The sequence below is a fragment of the Haliotis asinina genome, chromosome 2 (genome assembly GCF_037392515.1).
Source record: "Haliotis asinina isolate JCU_RB_2024 chromosome 2, JCU_Hal_asi_v2, whole genome shotgun sequence".
Classification (NCBI taxonomy): Eukaryota; Metazoa; Mollusca; class Gastropoda; order Lepetellida; family Haliotidae; genus Haliotis; species Haliotis asinina.
In genome coordinates this window covers 24,957,155-24,981,749 of record NC_090281.1, presented here as the reverse complement: position 1 = coordinate 24,981,749, position 24,595 = coordinate 24,957,155, and the positions used below count along the sequence as shown (strand labels likewise).

General features: G+C 40.0%; 3 protein-coding genes across 6 annotated transcripts in view; 1 reads left to right on the top strand and 2 right to left on the bottom strand.

Annotated features, from left to right (window-relative positions):
* Positions 1 to 481: 481 nt before the first annotated feature.
* LOC137273473 (pseudouridylate synthase TRUB2, mitochondrial-like) lies at positions 482 to 7,755 on the bottom strand. The gene is made up of 9 exons (XM_067806177.1): positions 7,621 to 7,755; positions 7,187 to 7,327; positions 6,810 to 6,938; positions 5,933 to 6,013; positions 5,071 to 5,132; positions 4,203 to 4,284; positions 3,631 to 3,703; positions 2,827 to 2,966; positions 482 to 1,220 (listed from the first exon to the last, which is right to left on the bottom strand). The coding sequence occupies exons 2-9, from the start codon at positions 7,308 to 7,310 to the stop codon at positions 880 to 882; spliced, it is 1,032 nt and encodes a 343-aa protein (XP_067662278.1). The 5' UTR covers positions 7,311 to 7,327; positions 7,621 to 7,755; the 3' UTR covers positions 482 to 879.
* On the top strand, positions 7,728 to 12,733 carry LOC137273475 (uncharacterized protein C1orf131-like). 2 transcript variants are annotated; one of them, XM_067806180.1, is made up of 7 exons: positions 7,728 to 7,891; positions 8,089 to 8,144; positions 8,834 to 9,198; positions 9,590 to 9,748; positions 10,221 to 10,310; positions 11,236 to 11,282; positions 11,821 to 12,733. In XM_067806180.1, the coding sequence occupies exons 2-7, from the start codon at positions 8,093 to 8,095 to the stop codon at positions 11,921 to 11,923; spliced, it is 816 nt and encodes a 271-aa protein (XP_067662281.1). In that variant the 5' UTR covers positions 7,728 to 7,891; positions 8,089 to 8,092; the 3' UTR covers positions 11,924 to 12,733. The 2 variants fall into 2 exon arrangements, with proteins under 2 accessions (XP_067662281.1, XP_067662282.1); XM_067806181.1 differs by lacking the exon at positions 7,728 to 7,891 and adding an exon at positions 7,957 to 7,978.
* Positions 12,734 to 15,513: 2,780 nt separating this feature from the next.
* LOC137273456 (uncharacterized) overlaps positions 15,514 to 24,595 on the bottom strand; it is a 31,232-nt gene continuing 22,150 nt past the window's right edge. For 2 of the 3 annotated variants that reach the window (XM_067806153.1, XM_067806151.1), the window contains 6 exons: positions 23,559 to 23,780; positions 22,703 to 22,773; positions 21,608 to 21,731; positions 20,790 to 20,918; positions 18,834 to 19,019; positions 15,514 to 17,824 (listed from right to left, as the gene is read on the bottom strand). In XM_067806153.1, the coding sequence (XP_067662254.1) occupies positions 17,601 to 17,824; positions 18,834 to 19,019; positions 20,790 to 20,918; positions 21,608 to 21,731; positions 22,703 to 22,773; positions 23,559 to 23,780 (956 nt within the window). In that variant the 3' untranslated portion in view covers positions 15,514 to 17,600. Of the gene's footprint in view, positions 17,825 to 18,833; positions 19,020 to 19,946; positions 20,097 to 20,789; positions 20,919 to 21,607; positions 21,732 to 22,702; positions 22,774 to 23,558; positions 23,781 to 24,595 lie in introns of all 3 variants that reach the window. The other variant, XM_067806152.1, reaches the window with a different exon arrangement.

Sequence of the window (24,595 nt, the reverse complement as noted above, 5' to 3'; positions counted from 1 at the left end):
GCCTGAAAGCCATTACCACTAGGCTACCGGTAGGGACCGCCCCTTTACTATAAGAATCTTCAGTCTATGCCGGTTGGGTTAGGTTTAGTTGGTTGGTTTATGCAGAGATTCGAATCTCATTTGCTGTAGTGAAGTGATTAGGTTTGCAAATGTGTGCTTGCAGGCTCCATCGAGGTAAAATCTTCAATAACTGGATGACTTCCGTCTTTCTTCCCACTGCTAGTGTCAAAATCCCTCACTCACACATTCATCTGTGCCAGTGCCTTGGTCAAGATTTGGAAACGATTGGGCCTGTGGAGAACCAGGTCAGAGTTGATCTTAAGAAACCCACGCTTGTTGTGAGCGGCAACCAACAGGATTGGTCAGACATGGTGACATGGCTGACACATGTCACAGTCCCAACTGCCACCATATAGATGGACTGTTGATGAGAGAAACTAAACTCAGTCACGGAATGATTAATTGAAGACAATACATTGCACACATTTACCTAACTTTTATTTCAAAACCTACAAATTCCTTCCATAACTTCAATACTCAAAACCATACAGTATTTCCATTTGCTTCAATTATGGAAACACAAACAGTTTTGCTTCTCAAGTGTTGTGCCAGTGATTGATATCATGAGCGAGGACCCACTTCTTCAGGGTAGGACGACACAATAAAGTCACTTATCCACTGTCTGGGGAGTGAGTAGGTGAGGAGTTGGGTAAGAATAACATATCTGTCATCATCTTTCTGTTTCAAGGGAGGAACAATAACATGTGAGTTGATGATCCTTCAGTTTTCGTGAGGTAGTCACAGAAAATGAGATTGATCACAATTACCTCCCTTTGATTTTAACAACTTTCACACACAAGACAATATCACATACAAAACTCAACTAGACAACATTTTTCTGTTCCCTCCTTTCAGTTTGTCTCTTGTGAGTCCCTCTCTTCCACTTCCTAACTGCCTGTGGCGTTGGCCATCTTGATCAAGATGGTAGACATTGTCACTTGTGGCTAACTTGTCAACTGACAACAGGCTCCTGCAGGATCTGATGTTGTCGAGGATGCGGTTGGCTGTCCACTGCTTCCGTAGCAGGGCATGCTGCAACTCAAAATGTCCGTAGCGGACACGTCTGATGTGCGTGCAAACTGCTGTTGACTTGAGACTCAACCCGATGTCGCCAATCAAGTTCATCAAATATGTGCATTTCTCATTGATTGCATGGATCTCTGAAGGAGAAAGTTGAGGAGTGAATGGTGATTTATAAAATACTCATCCATATACAGCTGAAAAGTTGAATAAGAGATGTAATGTAGTGACTGCTGTCATTTGTCTTGACAGAAGGCGATACGATCATACAGGAACCTCTTACAAGATTAGAAGTTGATTGTACAAGCAACAACTAAAGTACTGATTAAGTCCTCTTACAAGGAGAGACTGTGAATGTTTAACATCTGTGACCTGGGACCCCTTTCACAAAGCTGCCTTTTACTAAGGTTATCTTTAACACCCATTATTTAACATTGCACTAATGTTTACCTTAGTGACTTATGATCAATCTCAGTGCTGTGTGAAAGAAGGCCCAGGAATAGAAGATCCATGCCATGTTGAGTGTGTCAGAGATCAACTAAATTAATGTTGGAAAAAGAAAAAAAACTGTTTTAGGCTCTTACACTCTATCGATAGCATATAGGATATGTTGAAATAACTCACTTTGACCAAACTGGACATTCATTGAGATGAGTAAGAGATTATCCAGAAAAGCATGTTAACTCGTAAAATTGGCCAAAACTTAGAAAAAAAATGACAAGCTGCTGAAAACAATAGGTCAGACTATAGATGGCAATAAGGTTCATCAGCTAAGTATGACGATGGAAAGTCAACTCAACTGACATGGAATATATGCACTGCCTACTGGGGAGAGGGGTCATCTCAAAGATATATTGTGCTTTTTCATATGTGTTGAATTTGTCTCATCTATTGATTAACATCTTACATGTCTATCTTTCAGTAAGTTTATGTTAAGATATGTAAAAGAGCATGATACCCGATACCCATAGTAAAGCAGTGTTAAAGATCTCAGAATATACAAGTGGCATGACCACCTGAAGATTGACAGACTGGATATTGTTATATATGTTAGGACATGTGTACTTTAATTCCTCTATAGGATTATCATATCTTAGCTGATATCTCTGTCCCCCAGCCCGACCCCAAGAATCGTCTCCTTCATGCATCTTGGTTTTGCTTTTGAGACGACCCCTCCTACCTGTTCCTTTGAATAGTGATAGTGAGACTCCAGGGCAGCTCATCCTTAATAGTTTCAGCCTGAAAGTTATCAGTTATTACGACAGCTACTGTTTACAATGAACGTAAGTCTAATTTCAAAATGGGCATTTAGAAAGTGTCGTTTGTGATACAATATCATTGCACACTAATTGGCATGAAGCCATGGTCTGTACCAAACATGTCGCTTTGGACTTCGCAAAAATTTGCATTGCTCATTTCTGCACTAATCTCTCCTCAGTAAAGTCCTTTAATCATGTTTCCAATCTCCCTACCACTAGAGCTGTAGTTAGGCCGAACTTATTTTATTCAAAAGCACGGGGGGATATGGTAAAATTCACCTCGAATTTCACTCTGAGCAGGTTCTGATGGAAGCTTGAAAAACAGCACTCAGCAGTACTTTCAATGAGAGTGATACAACATAATCACTATGTAGTGTTCATAAATTATCTGCATTCAGCCAGACAACCACACTCCACAATGGCGTCAACACTGAAGTTACTGATAGAAAGTCTCAGACGCTACAAACATTTTGCATTCTTTCCTTACCCAGTGTGAAATCAGGAGGGTTGAACTCAATACACTTCACACCATACAGAATAGGGGGTGTCTTCCCATTCTCTGGACGTACCAGTCCAGAGGCAGCTAGCATGTAGGCTTCCTGGCTGTCTGGCCGAACACCAGCGTAGCTGAAAAACAATGAGAGTCATGTTACTTCTCAGACTGCCATGGCAATTAGAACAAAAAAGATAAAAACAATGCTGTCCATATGAAAAATATAGTACAATGTATATTTGTAAGAGAAATGTGCACAATCAATTACAAATATTGAATTAGCATATATGAATACCATGAACTTTCCTCTTTTCATTCAAAACAAAGATAAACTTTTCATAATAATTTGATGATTCTTACAGGTGTTACATTTCTGTGTAAAACAATAAACTTGAAATCACTGAGATTTATCTCCTGAATCCAAACAAATGGGAGAAAAACATGTTTTGTTCATTTGTTTTTGTTTTATGCCAGACTCAGTAATATTCCAGCTACATGGCAGCAGTCTGTAAATAATCAAGTCTGGACCAGACAATCCAGTGACCAACAGCAATCTATACAATTGGGATATAATGACATGTGTAAACCAAGTCAGAGAGTCTGACCACTTGATTCTGTTAATCACCACTTATAAATAGTATAGGTTGCCAAAGGCCAATCACGTTGATTCCCACTGACAGATGTACACCTGCTAGCTATCTTCCCACAGCCTCTGAGATGAGATGACTATTTGTGTCACATGGTGAGACAGGATGGACAAGAGCAGGCTGGTAGTCATGGCAACATTAATGTACTTACTCAAACATATACTTGGTATGGTTTGCCTGGGCCGCAGCGCACACTTTGTCCAACTTTGGCTTGGTGATGTGGTCTGAGACAATCAGAGAACACTTTATTATTATTACAGTCAAATGTAAGGGATCAAATAAGAACTATCTACAGACCAGGACTATCTCTAAATCTGGTTTCGGATCCAGGGTTCCTGACATTTGCATCCAACACATTTCCTGCGGTTAAACCCACCCATGAGTGAGTGAACGAGTGAGTTTTGTTTTATGTCGCTTTTAGCAATATTCCAGCAATATCAAAGTGGGAGACACAAGAATGGGCTTTACACATCGTGTCCATTTGGGGGATCAAACCCAGGTCTTCGGCATGACAAGCAAATACCTTAACCACTGGGTTACCCCACCGCCCACAGCCATAACCTGAAAGAGTCACATTTAGTTACCAAGGTCACAGATTGTGACACCTCAATCCCCTCAGTTGGCTCCTAGGTGATTAAGATCTACATTTCTCATTTTCCAAACTGTCTATGACAAATGAGAAAGCAATAGAGGGAGTTATCTGCCCTTGTTTTTGTAACTTACGGAAAGTTGTTCTCTCGAGGATTTTCCCCTTAGGGCTGTAGTTTTCAGTGGCCCAGCCAAACCTCCCTCTCACATGGTATACCTACAAACACAAGGAGAACAAACATGGATACAGTAGTTGCCTATCTGGTCTTGAGAGTTAGCTGCCCTGGACAAGGAAACAGGAGAAAGTGTTTTATGGCAATTGTAATGGAGATGATAATTACAGCAAAGGGAGCTTGTATAGTTGTAACTATTCTATTGCTAAGTATTTAACAGTAATGATCTGTGTTCCTTTGTCACCATATGTGGGAGTGAGTGAATATGACTTGAGGCTGCTTTTTGCAATAATCCGGCAATACTAGGGCGAGGAACACCAGAAGTAGGCTTCACACATTGTGTTCATGTTGGGAATTAAATCTGAGTCTTTGGCGTGACGAGAAAACCACTACGCTATCCTCCGCCCCATCATGTGGGACCATGAATGGCTAAGTCAGCAAAGAAATAATGATATGTTATGAAGAGTTGTTTCCCTTGTGCATGCCAGGAATCTATGATGGTAACTTCAAAAAAGTGATTATTATTTGATTGTCAATTGCTTGCATTTGTGACAATTGCTGAAAATTACCAGAAATGCCTGGTTACCTATGAACACAATTTCTCACACGTCACATAAACAAATATTGTATCAAAACCGTATACGTAAGCATCTTTGTTTCTGATGCAGCAAGCGCATACTTTTATTCAGTCATCTAACAATGGTTTGAGTCATCACTCTCTACCTGTAAGGGCACTGAGTCAGCATGTTTAACCATGATAACTGATGTATCAGACAGTAATTTAGCACTTCAAAATTGCCACATGATCTGGAACAATCAAGCGAACTTACTCTGAGGTACCTCGCCAGGGCAATGTGTTCCAGGTATTCACAGCCTCGGCCAATACCAATCACTGAAATAAACAACAACAAACCAGTTCATATTTAGATATTAAGGGGAATTATGATCACTCATGTATTTCTCACCTGTTGAAGGTATCACTGTTTAACAAATCTATGTTATTAAACAGTGTGTATTAACATCATGTGCTGCCAGAACTATTTACTCTCAGTCATGTGACAAAATCAACACGCTAAAAAATGATTGCTGTCATTCACATCACATGTTGAGGTCGCGATTTTGAGATGTTTTCTTTCATGTACATATTTACACACAATAAAAAAAATAAAGTCTGTGAGGTACAAATACAAAACATAAACAAAGGCAAGTAAAGTAATTTTGAACTATATGCTGATGGAAATCCCATGATATCTAATAAACAGATTACTAAACCTCCCTTCTGTGTCATACCACATTTATAAAACTGATGTTAATTTGTTTATTAAATATGACTCCATATGAATAAATAGGCAGGCTATAAATAATTGTAAATAATGCCAGTTATTGGATGGCTTCTCCATTACAACTCTGACAGTGTCAGTGACATAACCAATGACATCATAAGTAACACTTGTGACATCACGAGTGTCATCATAATTAACACCTGCAACATCACCAGTTCCATAACCAGAGGCGCCATAATTTACAGCTGCGACATCACCAGTGCCATAACAAGAGACATCATAATTAACACTTGTGACTTCATCAATGGCAGAACCAATGACACCATGAATAACACCTGTGACTTCATCAGTGCCATAACCACTGGCATCATGAATAACACCTGTGACATCATCTCTAAAGTAGACCCACCTAGAACACCTGCAGCATGTCGAGACAGGCCATGGAGAGGTTCCAGTATGAAGTCGTCTGGGATGTATCTTGGCCCCAGGGCTGGAGAAACAGAAGGGACACTTCATCACAGAAGGCTCTGATAAACATCACAACAGTTGCCATGTCAGCCTAAAATTAACGTCTAAGTGTGTACAGTTGGAAGTAGGTGAATGACAAAATACTGTCATATGGAAACTAACACTTCAAAACAAATGTCTAATTTCATCATATGAACAAATTAGAAGAAAGCTAGCTTAGAGTAAGCTCCAAGGTGTATAACCATGACAACGGTGAGTAAACAGTCGCTGAAAATAATGTTTTTGGCAATATTCAAGGATGTTATCGTATGGCTATTAGCTAATGGTAACCATGTCAACAGAAACCCCAAAGTGTATATACTGCAGGTCAAATAATTGATGTTATATGGCGAATCTTGTCTGTGGAGAGATCTGTGTCAGTGATCTGAATATTTTGAAAGTACCTCCGATCCCAAAATAGTAGCTGTTGTCTGATTGGTTAAATCTATTTAACCGTCTCCCGTTTGATTGGACAGTCATTGGTTGCTCAAAGGTTACCTGACGTGATCTCCTACTAGGTTTTGTTAGACTCAATGGTGGAGTGTAACGAAATACACTGAGGCTAAGTTAACTTAGACTGTAACTCATAATCTCTGCAGAAAATTAGAAATGGTCTTCAGTAATGCAATATTTGCTGCAAGAGGCAACACACAGGGACCTTGTCCTCATGCTCACTGACTTTGTTGATGCATGTCATCATATCCCAGCTGCATACACAGATGCACATGATGTAAATCACTGGATTGTCTGGACAAGCACATGAAAGGAACACCACATACTAAGCCTGTGCTGAGCCAGATTGTCTGCATCTACTGGAAGTGATGACAGGGACGGCAGCTTCTCCTCTGTGTTGGCCTCAACTCGCGGCATTCTTCGCTCATACTTGTAACACGGCAGCGCATTGATGTCTGGAAACAGAATCAGTCTGATCAAAACAATTGCACATTTGATGAGTGCAGATGCCCACTGAGCAAAGGCTTTAATGACTGGAATGAATTCAGACAAAATATGACAGTATATTCAACTTTCATAATATTTTCGAACTCTAATGAAGCAATGAAACCGTGGAAGAAGTCTTCAAACACAGCGACGTTTTAAAACAATATAATGACTTCAACCTTCCATTTGGAATTATAACCTCACAGCCAGTGATTACCTCTGGTGAGATTGCCGCGTATGATCTCGAGGACCTTATGCACTGGAGGATCCGACGGCTTGTAGATACAGAAAACACCATTTAGACGTCGGAACAATGACGGACCCCAGTCAAACTTCATCATGGAAGTTAGACTGTCACCTGAAAAGTAGAAGTAACAAGGTACAACGGCAAAAGTCTCACGTACTACTTCAAACTGAGTCAAACTAAATGGAAAATTGTCATTTCTTCAAAAAAGAGATCGCGTTTGGTGTACACAACTGCTGCAATGTATACATCTGTATATCAATCGCCTGATAAAAAGTTAAAACACAGTTTTCATTCACATAGTGTAGAGGTAACTCACGGTCAACCTGAATACGGAAGGAACGGGTTGAATAAATCCTCCAAATTCTATTTTACAAATACATATCAAAAACATTGTTACTGGTTACCTTTTACATATGAAGAAAGACATCAGCTGAATGAAATAATACTTAAACAGTTTCGATTACTGACGATTAAGTCCATGCTGGACATTCATGCCATATTAGAGTAACTTCCCCTTGCAAATAGGTGGCTCTGTTTCTAACATGTCTGCGCCCTTATGCCATGCATGACGCGTTGTTTGGAAATTATTTACTGATGATATAAAATTAATTTTGCATCTTGTTCAACATTTATGTGATTTGAGCAAACACAGTAAATAGTACTTTCTTTCCAATGGTACGTTATGCATTTTTTCTAATTCTCAGTTTCGTTCAGTTTTCGATCACAGTGAAACTATGAGCACAACTTGATCATCAGAATACAGTAATCATGTGTTGTATTCCTTGTTGGTTTCATTAAAATAACAAATTGTTATAACTACACAATTTCCATATTATGAACCGTGTTACAATATTCTTGACCCACTGTTTCAGAGAAATGGCTGCAAAGAAATCCCAGAAAGCACTTCTTCAGAAGTTGGAAGAATATGGTAAATAGCACTTTAACACATTCTGAATGATACCCATGTGCCATTCTGTTTTAAAATCGGAAAGAACACCCCATCTTTTTACATCTTTTTACAAGAATCAAGTGGAATTCTTCCAAGGTATAATATTGTAACATTGAAATAAGTTCATTGATTGACAGTCTTCTAGGCTGTTATTGGTGACTTGTACAACAGCTCTGAATTATTTGTACTGTAATAGACCTGTTTATCATAGACATTGACAGTGACAGAACATCATAGATGTCTGTGTACTGTTATTTTGTCTTTATAAAGCATTTTTCTGGAAGCAAGACTCAGCCAAATTAGATTATTAGCAGACCAATATTGTTTACTTGTAAAGATACCAGTCATGTTGGCTTGGTTACCATAGTTTCAGACTATTTCTTATTGGGATTGTATAAACAAACATAAATCATACTTAATTCAAAATTATTCCTTGCAGATAATTGGACTTAATGTGACGTTTGTACAGACAAAAATTCAGAATGAGCTACTGGCAATGAAACCATGACATGTCAACATGAACAATAGTGAAAACTTGATATGTCATCTTAGATGTAACCGTGTATGTTCTTAGCAGAACCTGTACAATTTGACACTTCTATATTTAGATTATTTATGTATATTTCTTGTTCATATATTCTTGAATTGTAATGAAACATATCTCCCAGGAGACAGTATACTTCATGAAGGCAACCAGTCCCAAAAATCAAAGAAAATCAAGAAAAAACAGAAACAAAGTGATGTCTCTCAGTTAGATGCACTGTCAAACCAAACTCCCATTAAAAAGAAAAAATTGAACAAAAAACAAAGAAAACTGTTGAAAAGGCAACACAGTGCAGATCAGGAAAAACAAAAGACAAGGCCGATGAGCAAGAAGATGAAGTGGCTGAAGGAGGCTCTAGGCGGTGAAGGTCTGATGGACGTGGAGAAGACTGGCAAAGGAAGGGGTGATGAGGAAGTGAATGTGGAGAAGAAGAGGAAACATGAACCGGAAGTCATAGTATTTGAAGATCCAGCCAAGAAACAGAAAAAGGTACTGCTGTCATATAACAATAACATTCTTTTCTTGGGTGATAAGTTTTCAAAATGGTGATGCCGTATCAGTTGATTCTTGTAATTAGGACATACCTAATACAAGGATAGAGTGAGTTATATAATTCGAGTTTCAAAACCAAATGGATTATACAGATGAATCAGGGCATTTGATGATCAGGGATTTTATTTTGTTATTTTTTGTTGTGACCAATTACACTTTAATATGGAAATGAGTGTAGAGCTCATTTCACACCCTCATCAAGAAATCTTAAGATATTTTTTTATGCTTTATTCAAAAAGTATTCAAAATTGTATTTAACCATTTTATTGAAGACACATGGACTATGTTGAATGTGGTGATGTATTCTATGAGTTGGGCATCCCTTCAGGTGAGGAAGGAGATGGAGGGGGACACTGAGGCTGACACTGCCAACCACTTCAACATGAACACTGCCAGGTTCGAGGTGAGGAAGCTCGGGATCAGTGGATTTGGTGGGGAGAAGAAATCTGAGGCCAGGGTGTCACTTCTCATCAGTCTGGGCGCCAAGGTGAGCTAATATGTCCCATCACCATGGGAACTTGTCCATGATTTGTGCGTGTGCCAAGATGAAGTTTCATTACCATGGTTACAGTGGCAATAATCTGCAGCTGATGATTTCTCCCCATTACAAAACTAAAGCATTCTTGTAATACACATCGTGATGTCAAACTTAAACTTACTACAGTCTTAGTGCTGGGAATGCTTTGTGCAACTGGCTCAGGTTTAAGAATTGAGTTATTTTGTGAATGAGTGAGTTAAGTTTTAAGCCGATTTATCAACATTCCAGCAATGTCATGGTGGGGGAACACAAGAAATGGACTTCACACATGGGACCCATGTGGCGAATCAAACATGGTTCTTTAACGTGATGAACGAATGTTTTATCTACTAGGCTATGGCTTGAATTATTAAGAGACCGGGTCTGTTACAGAGGAAGCCAGGCACATGAATGCATTGCTAACATTAAGTGTTTTCCTCAGCCTCCCAGGAACAAGAGTTACACCAACTACAAGGAGTTCCAGCAGAAGAGGAAGGCTGACATGGATGCTGAGCGGCAGAGGAGGCTTGAGGTAGATGGCTGAATGGGGTTGAAACAGATGGAGGTGGCAGTATATGTTAATATTGTTATGGGGATGGTGGAGGTAGATGAGTAACTATTGCAGAAGGGTTAGACAGCTGACCATGTGCTGGCGATTAGGTGACAGATTCTGAGAGAGTGGGTTGGAATCCCAGATAGCACTCAACCCAACAAAAGTACTGGGATTTGTACTTTACTGAGAAAGTGTAGTCCCAAATATAACATGGGTATATTGATCACTTTTTATGGCATTGTGTTATCATTGCAGAAGTAGGTGCTGCAGAAGGATGGTTGGGGATAGGTAAAGGGGAGAAGGTGGCAGAGGTAGATGGTGATAGAAGGATGGTTGGGGAAAGGGGTAGAAGGGGAAGGTGGCAGAGACAGATAGTGAAGGAGGATGGGACTGAGATTGAAGGGATGGTACAGTTAGACATGATACAGGGAGATTGGATGGATGGGGTGGAATCAGGTATTCAGGTAGATATTGATGCATTAGGGGTGGATGTTTTTGGTGCAGATGTGGCAGATATTGATGTAGAAGGGACAAGTTCTTTTGAAATGGATGGCCATGTCACAAAAGGGGGAAGTGTGTGAGGTAGACGTGTATGAGATCTTGGTTAATGTTGAGATGGCGATGACATGAGGGAACAACTAAATGTAGATAAGGATGGGATGCATGATGCCAGTGTAGATGTTGATGATCTTTCAGGGGTGGGTTGATGTTGATAGTTGTAGGAGTTACTGACCTTGATGAGGTTGGGGTAAGGGTGGATGTAGATTGTATCTGTGTAATGGGTTGATATGCTGAGTTACCTGATGAAAAGCGCTTCTGTGGACATGAGGCATGTAACAACTGTAATGTTCATGAACATGACAAGCTTTTTACTGGTCACCACTTCTTTTCCTTTCTTCCACAGGAGCAGGTGCCTGGAGAGAAACTGCCCAAACGGAAGTCACAGAAACGGTAAATAAATTCTGACATATTTTTAGCTATCTATTCCAGTGTTTTGTAGTGTTGTTTAACCTTCACAATTGTTTGTCCACCAGTGAATATAAATGTGAGAATTGGTCTTTAGAACCACTTTCTTGTAACAGGTGACTAACGTGATTGAGTTGTCAGGATCATTGACTTTGTTGACATATATCATCATATCCCAATTGAGTAGATTGATGCTCATGCTGTTGATCATCGAATTGTCTGGTTCAGATTCAGTTATTTACAGACCGCTGCTATATAGCTGGAATACAGCTGAGTGCCGCGTTAAACAACCAATCAACAAAAAAACACTACTAGGCACTTGACCATATAACTCAGTGGCCTCGTCATGAGTACTGCACCTTATCTGCACCAGGATCCACTGAAATCAAGTGGCCTGATGTGGCTGATGTATCCCTCTTGTTACACCCAACACACATTGAAACATTTGGAAATGAAGACTATCACGTTTTTCAGCAAATCATTGTATGAAAATGTTCATTTATGGAGGGTTTTGATGTTTCAGACCTGGAGAGAAAGGTGACACTATCGACGGGCAGATTGGATATTACAAAAATGGTGTTCAGTTTATCAGCAAGGAATCACTTCAGAAACTGAAATCCTCATGATTACCCCCCATGGACCTGGTTTCATCATCCATAACACAGCTGTACATATCTCATTAAGGGTACACAGAATAAAAGGGTTTCAGTGTCGAAGACATGTCCCGGCAGATCTGCTGTCCTTCATCAGTTCAAGTGCTCCTTGCAGTGAATATGGTGTGATTGAGAGTTCAACATTGCACTGCTTTGATAGACTTTACAAAAATGGTGTTCAGTTTATCAGCAAGGAATCACTTCAGAAACTGAAATCCTCATGATTACCCCCCATGGACCTGGTTTCATCATCCATAACACAGCTGTACATATCTGTACCATGCAGTGAATATGGTGTGATTGAGAGTTCAACATTGCACTGCTTTGATAGACCATAAAAGATCAAGGCTCTGCTTTGTACAGTGATCCTTATGTAACAATTTTTCCAAAATTCCATATTTAACAACTGAAACGGGTTCAGTAGGAATAGCTACTGAAGTTACCACCATTTTGAACATGGTTTATGTTGAGCTCTCAGGGTGTGTGCATGGTATTAGTCCAGAAAAAAAATTACAGATAAGCAAATATGTTTATACATTTATTTGTAAATAATTGTAATCATTTTCAGTCACCAATATGCCATGTATTTCAGAAGTGTACTGGTATATTTTGTCATTTAATCAATTACTTGAGTGGTTCAAAACTGCTTTCAATCATCATTGCCACTCTATTTTTCCACTCACATTATGAAGACAGTTTCATCGTCAGTGTCATTCGAATGCTCATTAATTTATTCATTAAAAATCCCTCATAAATGTAATAAACTGTAAATAACCTCAGAAAGTTTGTGCTTGTTGTGTAATGGCAATGTTGAAATGTAGTCAGGACATCAGTGCTGCAGGTGACACGACTGTATCATGATAAGCAATGCCATTCCCTGAAACAGATGGTGTGATGAAAGGCGGGGGTCTTCAGGATACTGGGTGTTTCCATGTATGTTCCTTTTTTTTAAAGAGTTCCTTCCCTTCCCTCACATCTTTCTTCTGAACGTGGTTGGACCCCATATATTATAATTAATTTTGGACTTTTCATTTTTTTGTGAGTTCTCTAGTAATTGTTGTATTAGGTTATGTTAATAATGTTAGTTATGTTAATTTATAAATATTATATTTGGGCAACTATATAAATATTATAAATATATAAATATAAATATATTTTTAAATATATTAAATATAAATTTATAAATATAAATATATTATTATAAATATATTTATAAATATTATATTTGGGATGGGGGAACGCAACGAACTCTCACCTCCAAATATGTGAGATGACAGAACATAGGGATTCTAAGAAAGCGCTATATCATGTGCTTGAGAACAAGACAGCATGGGCTCTCAACTGTTATGCAGAGTTGCGTCTGTTTGGCGTAGCAGAGTTGCAGTGGTTGAGTGTCTAGTTGGCTGGCATAAACAATATTCATAGGTTTTACCAAACAGTCACTATGTTCGGCCCTACACTTTCACCCACTTAATACCGACAGTCACATTCCTTAATACCACTAAAATTCTGTTAAACAAAACTGGCCCACCTGCTCAGAGCCTCGGTATCTATGGTTTTATGCATATATTTCTGTTTGCTGGTGGGGCGATAAGGTAGCATAGTTCGCGAAGACCATTTTCCACATTGGTGCAAGACATGAAGCCCATATCTGGCGTCCCTCCTCGTGATAGTGCTGGAATAACGCTAAAGGCCGCATAAAACCTGACACTGGTTCCTGTTTGGAATTCCATGTCAGACATGGACTCCAGCATCCTTGTAGGAGACAACCATGTCATCGTACACCACGATATGAAGCATTGCTGACGATCAGTCACAACTTTTTGTGGCCCAGAGTCGATTATTTACATGTAGTTGAGTATATCTTAGTCTGTCGTACAGACACTGAAGCAAATATATCGAAGAAAGCCCATGCACGTTTGGAAAATGTGGCAAGTCTAGATTCCCTTAGCTTCAGGAATGGATCTAGTCTCGGGTCTTCATTTCATTAAATTTTTTTAAAACTATGAACCCTTTTCAGTAAAATATGTTTATTTCAGAGTTAAGTTGTTAGTGTAGGTATAGTCTGGTTCATAATTATTGAGAATTTTTCTTCTTACTTTGACCTATCCTAACACCTCAACTGATTCACTGATACTTAAAACTAAGTAATGGTATAAGGGAGGTAACTCATCTTGGCCTACTGAGTATAGTACAATTAGAGTTACCTCCCCTGAATTTGTAGCAGACGTCATTTTCCTCAGCACTGTCAACAATGTCTGCTGAAGATAAAAGAAGGTTGATTTTTGAGTTGTGTAATCAAGGAATTGATTATGTAAATACATTGGCAGAGAGAACAGGAACTCCTCTTTCTACTGTGTATAGGATTAGGAAGAATTTTAAAGAGGGAAAGGATTTTGGGCACCAGAAAGGAGCAGGGAGACCCAGAAAATTGGACTTCTCAGATCGCGTCCGGCTGGGAATTTTAGCGTCTAAAAAGCAAAGGGCAAGCATCTCCAACATCAGGTATGAAATGATAGAAAGGGGATCAACAGTTGTATCAAAATCTACAGTTAGAAGAAATTTGATTGATCTTGGATGGGAGAAAAAGACTGGAATTCCTTCTCCTCTCATGAGACAAAAACATAAAGACAGGCGTGTTGAGTGGTGTTTGGCACATGAAAACTTTGACTGGGAAAATGTGATTTTTACTGATGAAAGCTCAATATGGGTATATCCCAATAATGTGAAAATATGGACAAAATCTGCGTCAGCACCGTTGTATCGACGACCTAAATACTGCCCAAAGTTTCATGTATGGGGAGGGATATCCTTATTAGGAACGACCCCGCTGTGTGTGTTTGAGGGAAATCTGACAAGTCAACGCTACACTAACATATTAGATAATTTTCTCCTTCAAAGTGCACATGTGTTTTATGGAAATGACTGGATTTTGCAGCAAGAAAATGATCCTAAACACACCGCAAAACATGCCAAGCAGTGGTTTCAGGAGAAACATGTGACTGCATTACCATTTCCTGCGTATAGTCCTGACTTAAATCCCATTGAGAACATTTGGGGGATGATGAAGGAATGTGTGAATCAAAAGGGGTTGACAAAAATTGAAGACATGAAGAGAGAAGTGGTCCGATACTGGGACAGCATAACTCACGAGACACTAACCTCTCTGATAGGAAGTATGCCTACCCGTCTTAGACTGTGCCGTGAAGCTCAAGGAGACTTGATAAAATATTAAATTGTTACCTACACAACATGAAAAGGTCAGTTCACTTTCACAATACATTCAATTTTATCTGATTTGTTCTCGTTTAATAATATGAAATGCTTTAGCTATTCTCAATAATTTTGAACCATACTGTATATCTGAGCGCAGCGTTAAACAACGAACTAACAAACTCAATTCATTTGTATGTAAACTTGCCATTTTAATAAAAGAATATCAAATTAAAATGTCTGGAGGAATAGACCGATAGTGCATGCTGGTCACGAATTGCTTCTAGAACGTGGATTGGGTGATCAAGATGGATTCTTAGTATCAAGAGTATGAAGTATGGAGAGGAAACAAGATGTTGGATGATTTATTCACATGGGTGTCCTGACAGTCATCGCAGTTGAAAACAAACATGAAGGGAAACAAATAACACCCAAATTTGAAACGATAATAAAAACACGCAAAATTACGATCATGTGATGACAGCGAAATGAAAACCCACGTTTGTCGTTTGAAACGGAGTCTTTTTTCACAAAGCACTAAAGTGATCGTAACTCACTAAGGTAACCTTAGCGCAGTGTTAAAGAATGGGAGTTAAGGCTAACCTTAGTAAAGGCCTGTGAAAGGGAGTCCCCAAACCGCTACTGTCACTTGAGAACTAAGAGACACGTGAAGATCATGGTAGGAATTGGTCTTTAGCAACCCATGCTTGTCTCCCCTCTCAAGATCCGGGTTGGAATTGGTCTCTAACAACCCATTCTTGTCTCCCCTCTGAAGATCCGGGTTAGAATTGGTCTTCAGTAACCCTTTCTTGTCTCCCCTCTAAAGATCCGGGATAGAACTGGTCTTTAGCAACCCATGCGTCTCTCCCCTCTGAAGATCCGGGTTCGAACTGGTCTTCAGTAACCCATGCTAGTCTGTCCTCTGAAGACCCGGGCTAGAATTGGTCTTTAGCCATCCGTTCGTGTAACAGGCGAGTAATGGGATCGGGTGGTCACGTTTTTCATATGGTTGATACTTGCTATTCAATCCCAATTGCTTACATAGATGCTCATGATGTCAGTCACTGGATTATCTGGTCTAGACCCGAATATTTACAGACTGCCATCATACGGCTAGGACATTGCTGTGCAGCATTAAACTGATCCCCCCTCCCAAAGAACTATAACATGCTATTTGTATCGACATAGATATACTACTCAAAAGAAATTAAGGACAACCCAGATCTTTCACATGATAATTTATATGATAGAATTTAGTTGTTCTAAACTCCTTTTGGTATATACACACCATATACAGGTACCACCGAAGGAATTAAAAACCCACGAAGACAAGTAAAATGGATGATTTCCAAAGTTAATATTTTAACAGTTGTTAATTATATAAAAAGAACGATTTGTTAACGAACGACAATAATATTTAAAACAAAACAGTTCACAGAAAACAACATCAACATATCAATATCACAGAATTTGATGACAATATTGCTCCCATTAGCGTAAACAGTTATTAAACGATAGGAGATCTGATTTCAAGCAATCAGTATTTTAACATGCACATTTTGTAAAAACGTTGACGGTTTTCATAGGCTTCATGCACATTTTTGCAAAAACGTTGACGGTTTTCACAGGCTTCAAGGCGGTGGTGTAGCCAAGTAGTTAGACCGTTTGCTCGTCACGCCGAAGACCCGGTTTCGATTCCCCACATGGGTACAATGTGTGAGGCCCATTTCTGGTGTCACCCGCCGTGATATTGCTGGAATATTGCTACAAGCGGCGTAAAACAAACTCACTCACTCACTCACTCACTCGCTTCAAACCATCTTGGACAGCTTTTACGCACGTATCATACCAATTAATGTACCAATCTCCAATTAGGTTAGAGAACATGCGATCACTGTGAACCTATCATTGTTGATGGAGATTGTATCACACATCCTTCCGATTGTCACTCCAGAGTAGTATATTATTATTAAGCAAAAAATACCCGGCGATGAGTAGTAGCACAGTTGTTAAATCGTTGGTTCATGACTTCGAAGGTCCGGGTTCTATTCCTGATAGGGAAACTGACAGATAATGTTTGTTGACGGCCAGGGTTTAAAGATATTGTTTCATGTACAGATACATCTAAATACAATTGAATCTTTTGAGATCGTGAGATATAAGGCACCTTTGTGATTCGAGACTTCTGATGATCCGGGTTGGACCAGGTCATCAGCAGCTAACGGGATCGGGAGGTGACGATCGCTGACTTGGTTGATGCATGCCATCGATCCCAACTGCGTTGATCGTGAGGCCCGATTCAATTATTTACAGAACAACAAACAAATGACACGAGCATAAGCAAGTTTCCGATATGTGTCGATTGGATCGGAATGTATATACTACACATAGTTTAAGAGGAAACCGAAGTTCCCAGCTCATAGGCACAATCACGAAATTACACAGCAACTTGTGGCACAGTCGTCTCTATCTTCTCCTTCTCAGCCTTCCTCTCCAGCAAGTACTTCTCAATCTTCTCCATGGCTTCCTCGGCGTTGGACACTTCCTCCACACCTGCACGTACGTGGCTGGGGATGGCGATAACGCCCTCTCTGTTCAGCCGCGCCTCTATCACCAGCTTCAGACAAGTACGGAAATCCGTCTGGGTCAAAATACGGTCATCTGGGACGAAAAATACACAATTGTATCTAATTACCAAATATACCACGTCTTCGTCTTTATTTTAACAATGCTAGTTCAACAAGCCATATGCAATTACTAAGCTACGACGGTATGAAGGTATGTATCGTTGACTTCAGTCTTAATCTACAATTGGGATTTCCATTTCCGGCCTGACCGAGGTTAGGCAATGTTAATCTTTTACAAATTTAAGCATTAGTAAATTACAAACAGTTTTGTTAAGTGTTTTTAATAATGCGAGACAAACATTACATTTAAATTACAAAGTAGGTATTTCTAAAAGATGCAAGTGAAAGGCAATAAACTCACAGAACAGTCGGGCGTCTCAGGGAAGGAAGGTAATACGTGAGAATACCAGATTACTGGGAATACATTGTCATCCCTGGTTTTGAAAGATTGGCTCACTAAGAAGATGATAGTGTCGTGGTACGACCCTCGTTAATTCAGAAAGCGACATCAAAGAGCTAATACGATCCAACAATATTCACCTCGCCACACACAAAGAATACCTTTTTGTATTCGATATTGTGCATATGTATACTGAACAGCAAAAGAAACGTATCACTGTTTTTAATAGACGACATAAAAATGAACGTTTACTTTTTTGAGATTTCATTTTTCGAAACTTGCATTTCCTTTGCAGGTCAGAATATTAACGTTATAAATAACTGTAAATCTATTAATCCTCTCATTTCATCACAACTGATTTCGGCCTGTTTACCAGTCAATTGATGGCAATGAATTTCCCAACACGATTGTATTGTAAGCAAGCAGACTATGTAAACTACCGGGCAAAAGAAGCATACACTTGTAAACAGTCCCCGAAACACTGGAAAAGTAAGGTCCTGAAGTGCTTATTGAATACATCACTCTCTAATAACCTTTTCTTGTTTCGCTTTCAGACAACATGAAACGTGTGTATTCTTCATTTTGCTCGGCCGTTTAAATATCCTTCTCCGTACTGTAGGCGAGACAGATCGCCACTACATACCAAGGAGTGACCAAGCCTCCGTCTCCTGCACTACAGGGCGGATCCAGCGAGACTTCCTAGCCTCAACATCTGATGCCTTGGGCGGATATAAGCTCCATATAACCTCCAGAGCCTCGTCCCGGATTAAAGGTCTGCACGCGTCTCGCACCGGCTGCACGTGCCTGTCGGACGGGGATTGGTCACTCCCTGGATCAAAGGACATGCGCTTAGAGAATATGAGTGTGAGTAAGATTGTGAACAGGGAAAGAAAAGCTGAGAAGAGTTCTGGCAAGGAAAGCATTACATCAGACACAAAGGTGTGAAACCTATTTCTGATATCCCCGCCGCGAGAAGCAACACTCACTCGTTAGAAAGAAAGGAGTGGTCAGGCAGCTGAACCGGTTCTCTCTGCTGCACATTGATAGTCAGTCTCCTAGTTCGCTGCTATACCAGACCACTTCGACCAGACATGTTACTAACCTGCTTTGCCAAGCGTAGTTTGTATACCTGTATTTAAACACCGAGTTCCTTTCTGCTTCCAAACTCTGGCCTGTGCTCAAGAACTAACTCAGGCCTCTTTGGACGCAGTCAACAGAGAAAGTTTCCTGAACTTTCATACACACTAACATCACGTCTGGGACAAGTCAATAATTCTGCTGTCACTTATGTGACTATGTAAATGTATTCTGTGGTCTCTGTTTCTTAATTTGTAAATCACCTCTCGAGACATAATTATGACATATGATCAAAAGCAAGAAGACGAACCGGCGCTTGACCATGACGCACATTAGCCATAGAGAAAAAGAACAGAAACTGGAGGGCTTTGAGCAAAGAACGGGAACAAGATAACCAAAGGGACACGGGAACAAGCACGAGTCATGACAAGTCAGGAACAAGGACATGGGACAAGAACAAGAAAGAGAGAACAGACGCCACAGGGAATAAGAACAGGTAATGGAGTTAATGAAGCCAGGAACGGGCACAAGGTAAGCAAACGGACACGGGAACAACTACAACAACATATGCCAGGAACACGAAACAAGGAACAGGAACCGGGAACATGTGTCGGAATCAGAAGAGACATGCACTGAGGGAGGCATTGGAAACACATGTCAGACTGTTGGACATAAGTACCAGTGTATGGGTCAACTAGCTCATAGATATTCCTCGATAGTCCCGTGCCTTGAGGGACAAAGATGGTCCAGAGCATGTCCATTACCTCGGACTGGTAGAACCCCTCGCTCAGTATCCTAGGCAACACGTGCTGGCACAGCGTGCAGCAACCTGGGGTAAGTTGTTAGCGATAAAACGTCATGGAGCTCTAGTGTTACCTCAAGTATGACACGTATATATTCTAGCCTCAAATCTAGTCACATCGTGTAAAGGACCCTTTACGAATGATTGTTTCAGTGTGTTAATGTGCGGGCAAATGTTCCACAGTTATGTAATAACGTGTTATTTCACTGTCATGTGATGACGTAATGTGTGTTACGCTTGTGATGCAATAACGTGTTATTTCACTGTCATGTGATGACGTAATGTGTGTTACGCTTGTGATGCAATAACGTGTTATTTCACTGTCATGTGATGAAGTAATGTGTGTTACCATTGTGATGTAATAACGTGTTATTCTAGTGACGTAAAATGTGACGTAGTCAAGATACCACTGGTGTTAATTGTGTTGTTTGCCTACAATGTATTTTCGCATTACCGCATGATGTAAAATTTGTTATGTTCTCATATTATCATGTATCACTTACAAATTGTTATTCCATGGTATTATGATGGAAACGAAATATATTCTCCTTATAATCATGCATTACTTCCAAATGATATCATATTACTTTCTTATGTAAAATGTGGTATTTCTCAATGATACGTTTTTTTCTACGTGGTGTAATTATGTGTAAAATCCGTAAATTTTACAACTTACCAATCCGCTATAGCGTTCATGTGTTATTTCCCTATGTGACCTACCTAGACAGATCCTGTTCTGGAGAAGGTCCTTCAGGTTGGCCAGAGCTTTGTATTCGGACACAGTGTGGACGTTCTTCTCCGAGGATGCTATACACTTGAGCTCCTCCAGATCCACATCATACCCCACACCTACAAAGAACAGACATGTTATTACCTGCAAATAACATACAGGCCAAATTGTTACGCAGAGTTGCGCCCCTTAGGCACACAATATCTATGCTTCGGGTTTGAATCCCCAGGGGCGCAGCTACCATTATCAAAAAGGTCCTGGCTTACACGTGATTGGTGCTAAAACGTTTGGGCAAGCCTTCAATACTATCTAAATGTACAGCTTTGCAACCTATCGGGATTACTCGATACAAATGGCATGCTACGCACCTGATCCCTGTTCACCAGAATAAGGTTTCTCGGATTGAACAATAGTGTCATACTCGCTATCATGGGTTTCACCATGTTGCAAACAAGACCTGGGTGATTTCGGGATTCCCTCCATCAAGCAGACACGCCGTGATATAACTGGAATACTGTTAAAAGCGGCTCTAAACTTTGCCCACTCTCCTTTCAAAGGTTTCGTGTTTTTTCATGGTCAGTGAAATTAACTGGGCGGTATTTAAAAACACCCTTTAAGCGTTCCTCAAAACAAAAAGGAATACCCCCTCACCTTTTCAGAGAGGTGATTGGATTTACAGTGATTGGAGCGTTGGCTCGTCCTGCCAAAAACTCGGGTTTCATTCCCACATGGATAAAATGTGTTTTCCCCGCCGTGGTATTCCTGCAATATTGCTAAAAGCGGCGTAAATACACATTCCCCCACTCACCTATGGTGTAAATCTCTATATTGTCTTGCTGGGCCTTCCTCGCCTCCCTTAGGGTGAGGTTCACGTCATGTGACTTGCCATCGGTGATAACCAGGCACACCTTCTGTACCCCCGGGCGGGATGACTAGAGGAGAGGTAAAACATTGAACATTGCTGACAAACATGCGCTGACATTAGTACATGCATGATAAGTGTCTAAACCCACACGGGCACCTTGACTCCACCCGATATTTTACTGCCCGGCCAAAAGGAATATACACCCAGTTGATAGTGAGTAAAGATGAAAAAAAAACACGCTAGTTGTGCATTTGATACGAATATATACTGAACTGCAAAAGAATCGCAAGTTTCGGAAAAATGAAATGTCATAAAAGTAAACCTTCATGTTGATGTCTTCTATTTATTACCGTAACAAAACCCCCAAAACAAAACACAAAACAAAAAAAACAACAACAAAAAACAAAACAAATCAAACAAACAAAAAAACCCGAACAAACAACCCCCCCAAAAAAACCAACCAACCAAACAAAACAAAAAACAAAAACAAACACCCCCCACCCCCCAAAAAAACCCCAAACAAACAAAAAACAACAACACCAAAACACAAAAAAACCCAAAACATAACAAACAAAACAAGACAAACAACAAAACCCCCCAAAAGTATACCCCGAAACAAACAAACAAAACTGTTACACAAAACTAAACAAAAGCAGTGTTGCATTTCTTTTGCTGCTCAGTATAGTTATGCTTCGGAACTTAATTACACGGCATTTTGACAACTGTCAGCCTTGTGACGTTTTGCCAGTGTTTTTTATAGTGATTTTGTGCTCTGATCCAATTTCCAATGACACTTTCTTTACACTCTCAGTTTAGTTTATGACGGCGAAATCCAGTTTTCCCAACAGAAACCTCTTTAATAATTGGCCAGTAATCGGTACATGTGCACCACAAGTGTCGAAGGACAGTTATCTCGACAGGTTCATTTGATCGCCCCCAGGCTTCTGACATACAAGATATATGATACTAGAGAATGTAATTAACTTGGCAAAAAATAAACTGAAATATTCCAAGAAACCCAGAGATAACCAAGCCTACCTGAAATATTTCTCTCATCATCTTAAGGGCGAGGTCAGTACGGGTTAGTCCACTCTTGAACTTGATTTGATCTGGAGAAAATCGACATGTTAAAACACTGACCATTTGTTGTTCTGGAGGAGAGCGAGTGAGATACGTTTTACGCCGCACTCGGCAATATTCCAGCTATTTGGCGGCGGTCTGTAAATAGTCGAGTCTGAACCAGACAATCCAGTGATCAAATGCATAAATATCGATCTCCGCAACGGGGAAGCGATCACGTGTCAACCAGGTCAGAGAGTCTGACTACCCACTACCGTTAATAGCCTCTTACGACAAGCATGGGTTACTGAAGATCAGTTCTACCCAGGACCGTCATGGGTCAGCACTGGAGGAGAAAACTGTATGGAGATAAAATATTGCGAAACTAAATATATGCTTTTCATTAATGCCATGAGTCTGAGCATAATTTTTCAAATGATCTTGCACCCGTGTATTTTGCTGTTGGACACATTTTCTCTCTCTCACAGTGGTCACTCTCTCATTCAAGACATCGTAGCAGCAATCCAATAGCTTGGACCATGGCTTCATCCTTCATAAATAAACGTCTTCGTGGATTGTAACAGCACTTATATGGCTGTCAGGAACGAAAGTTAAAACAGTATGTATATTCTCAGTCTCTCTCTTTCTCTCTCTACCTCTACATATATATACATATATATATATATATATATATATATATATATATATATATATATATATATATATATATATATATATGAAGTCAGAATACTAAACTTTTTTTATGTGATCAATGCATGAAAGAAAACAACAAACAAACCCTTCTTGCTGTTCCACACTTAACAAGCAGCCTTACCTATTCTTTCAATAATGTCTTGTTTGGTTTTAAAGCGAGTGAGGCCAAATGATTCGAAGACGCTTTCAGTATAGGGCACGAGTCCGACCCTGATCCGGTCTGGGGCTACATCCAGGGCGTTGATTATGTCCTTTAGGAAGTTGAGCTGACAGTTGAAGTTGACTGGACCGAGGCTGGCAGAGCAGTCCAGCACAAAGACCACTTCCGCTGTGTTACCTGCACCTGTGGTGATTCAAATGAGCTCGTTATTGCCAGATAACCACCAAGAGAATTTATTTCATCATCTCACACCTAAATGTCGGATTCTGATTGGCTGGAATTTATTTATTATCATTTATTAGTTATGCATCCGGCTGTCACTTGAGGTACATTTCTTGCGTTCCCAAATCGAAATGATGAACATATGGGTGAGTTGGATTTTAACCTGCTTATACCTATGTTAAAAAAACTATCATGGCGGGTGGATACCACAAGTGGGCTTCATCTGGAAAGTGTCTTATTAGGTGTTAGAGAAACCACCAGAGTGATGCAGTGAATTGAGTTTTACGCCGCGTTTAGCAATACATGTATTACATGGCCTCTCTTAATACGTGTTAGAGAAAACCCCCGGAGTGATGATAGGAGTGAATTGAGTTTTACGTCGCTTTTAGCAATATTACATGGCCTCTCTTAGTGATGCAGTGTGTGAGTTTTTAATAATATTCAAGCAATATCAGGGCGGGGGACACACACTGTACCCATATGGGGAATCGAAGCCGGAACTTCGGCGTGACGAACGAACGCTTTAACCAATAGGCCACTCCGCATACCCTAAAGAGATACAGGTCTGCGACGTTTATCACTATGGTGAAACCCAACAGCATGTAGAGAAGCTATATTGATGGTTAGGAATATTCAAACCAAATGTACAACTCAAAGTCTAAACGAAATGAACAAAAAAAAAAAACCCCTCCGTTTTCGAGGATATCACAGCATGCGATCAATGTTCCCACAGCGTCGATACACTCTCATGTCATTAGTTTTAGTCGTGAACCACA

Bases quoted from the DNA above. Each gene is read 5' to 3' on its own strand.
- LOC137273475 (XM_067806180.1), top strand. From the start codon at position 8,093: ATGGCTGCAAAGAAATCCCAGAAAGCACTTCTTCAGAAGTTGGAAGAA. The intron at 9,199-9,589 runs GTACTGCTGTCA...GCATCCCTTCAG, and splicing joins CAGCCAAGAAACAGAAAAAG to GTGAGGAAGGAGATGGAGGG. The intron at 11,283-11,820 runs GTAAATAAATTC...TTGATGTTTCAG, and splicing joins AAACGGAAGTCACAGAAACG to ACCTGGAGAGAAAGGTGACA.
- LOC137273473 (XM_067806177.1), bottom strand. From the start codon at position 7,310: ATGATGAAGTTTGACTGGGGTCCGTCATTGTTCCGACGTCTAAATGGT. The intron at 4,285-5,070 runs GTAAGTTCGCTT...TTGTGTTTGTAG, and splicing joins CCCTGGCGAGGTACCTCAGA to GTATACCATGTGAGAGGGAG. The intron at 1,221-2,826 runs GTAAGGAAAGAA...TTTCTCCTTCAG, and splicing joins CCCTCCTGATTTCACACTGG to AGATCCATGCAATCAATGAG.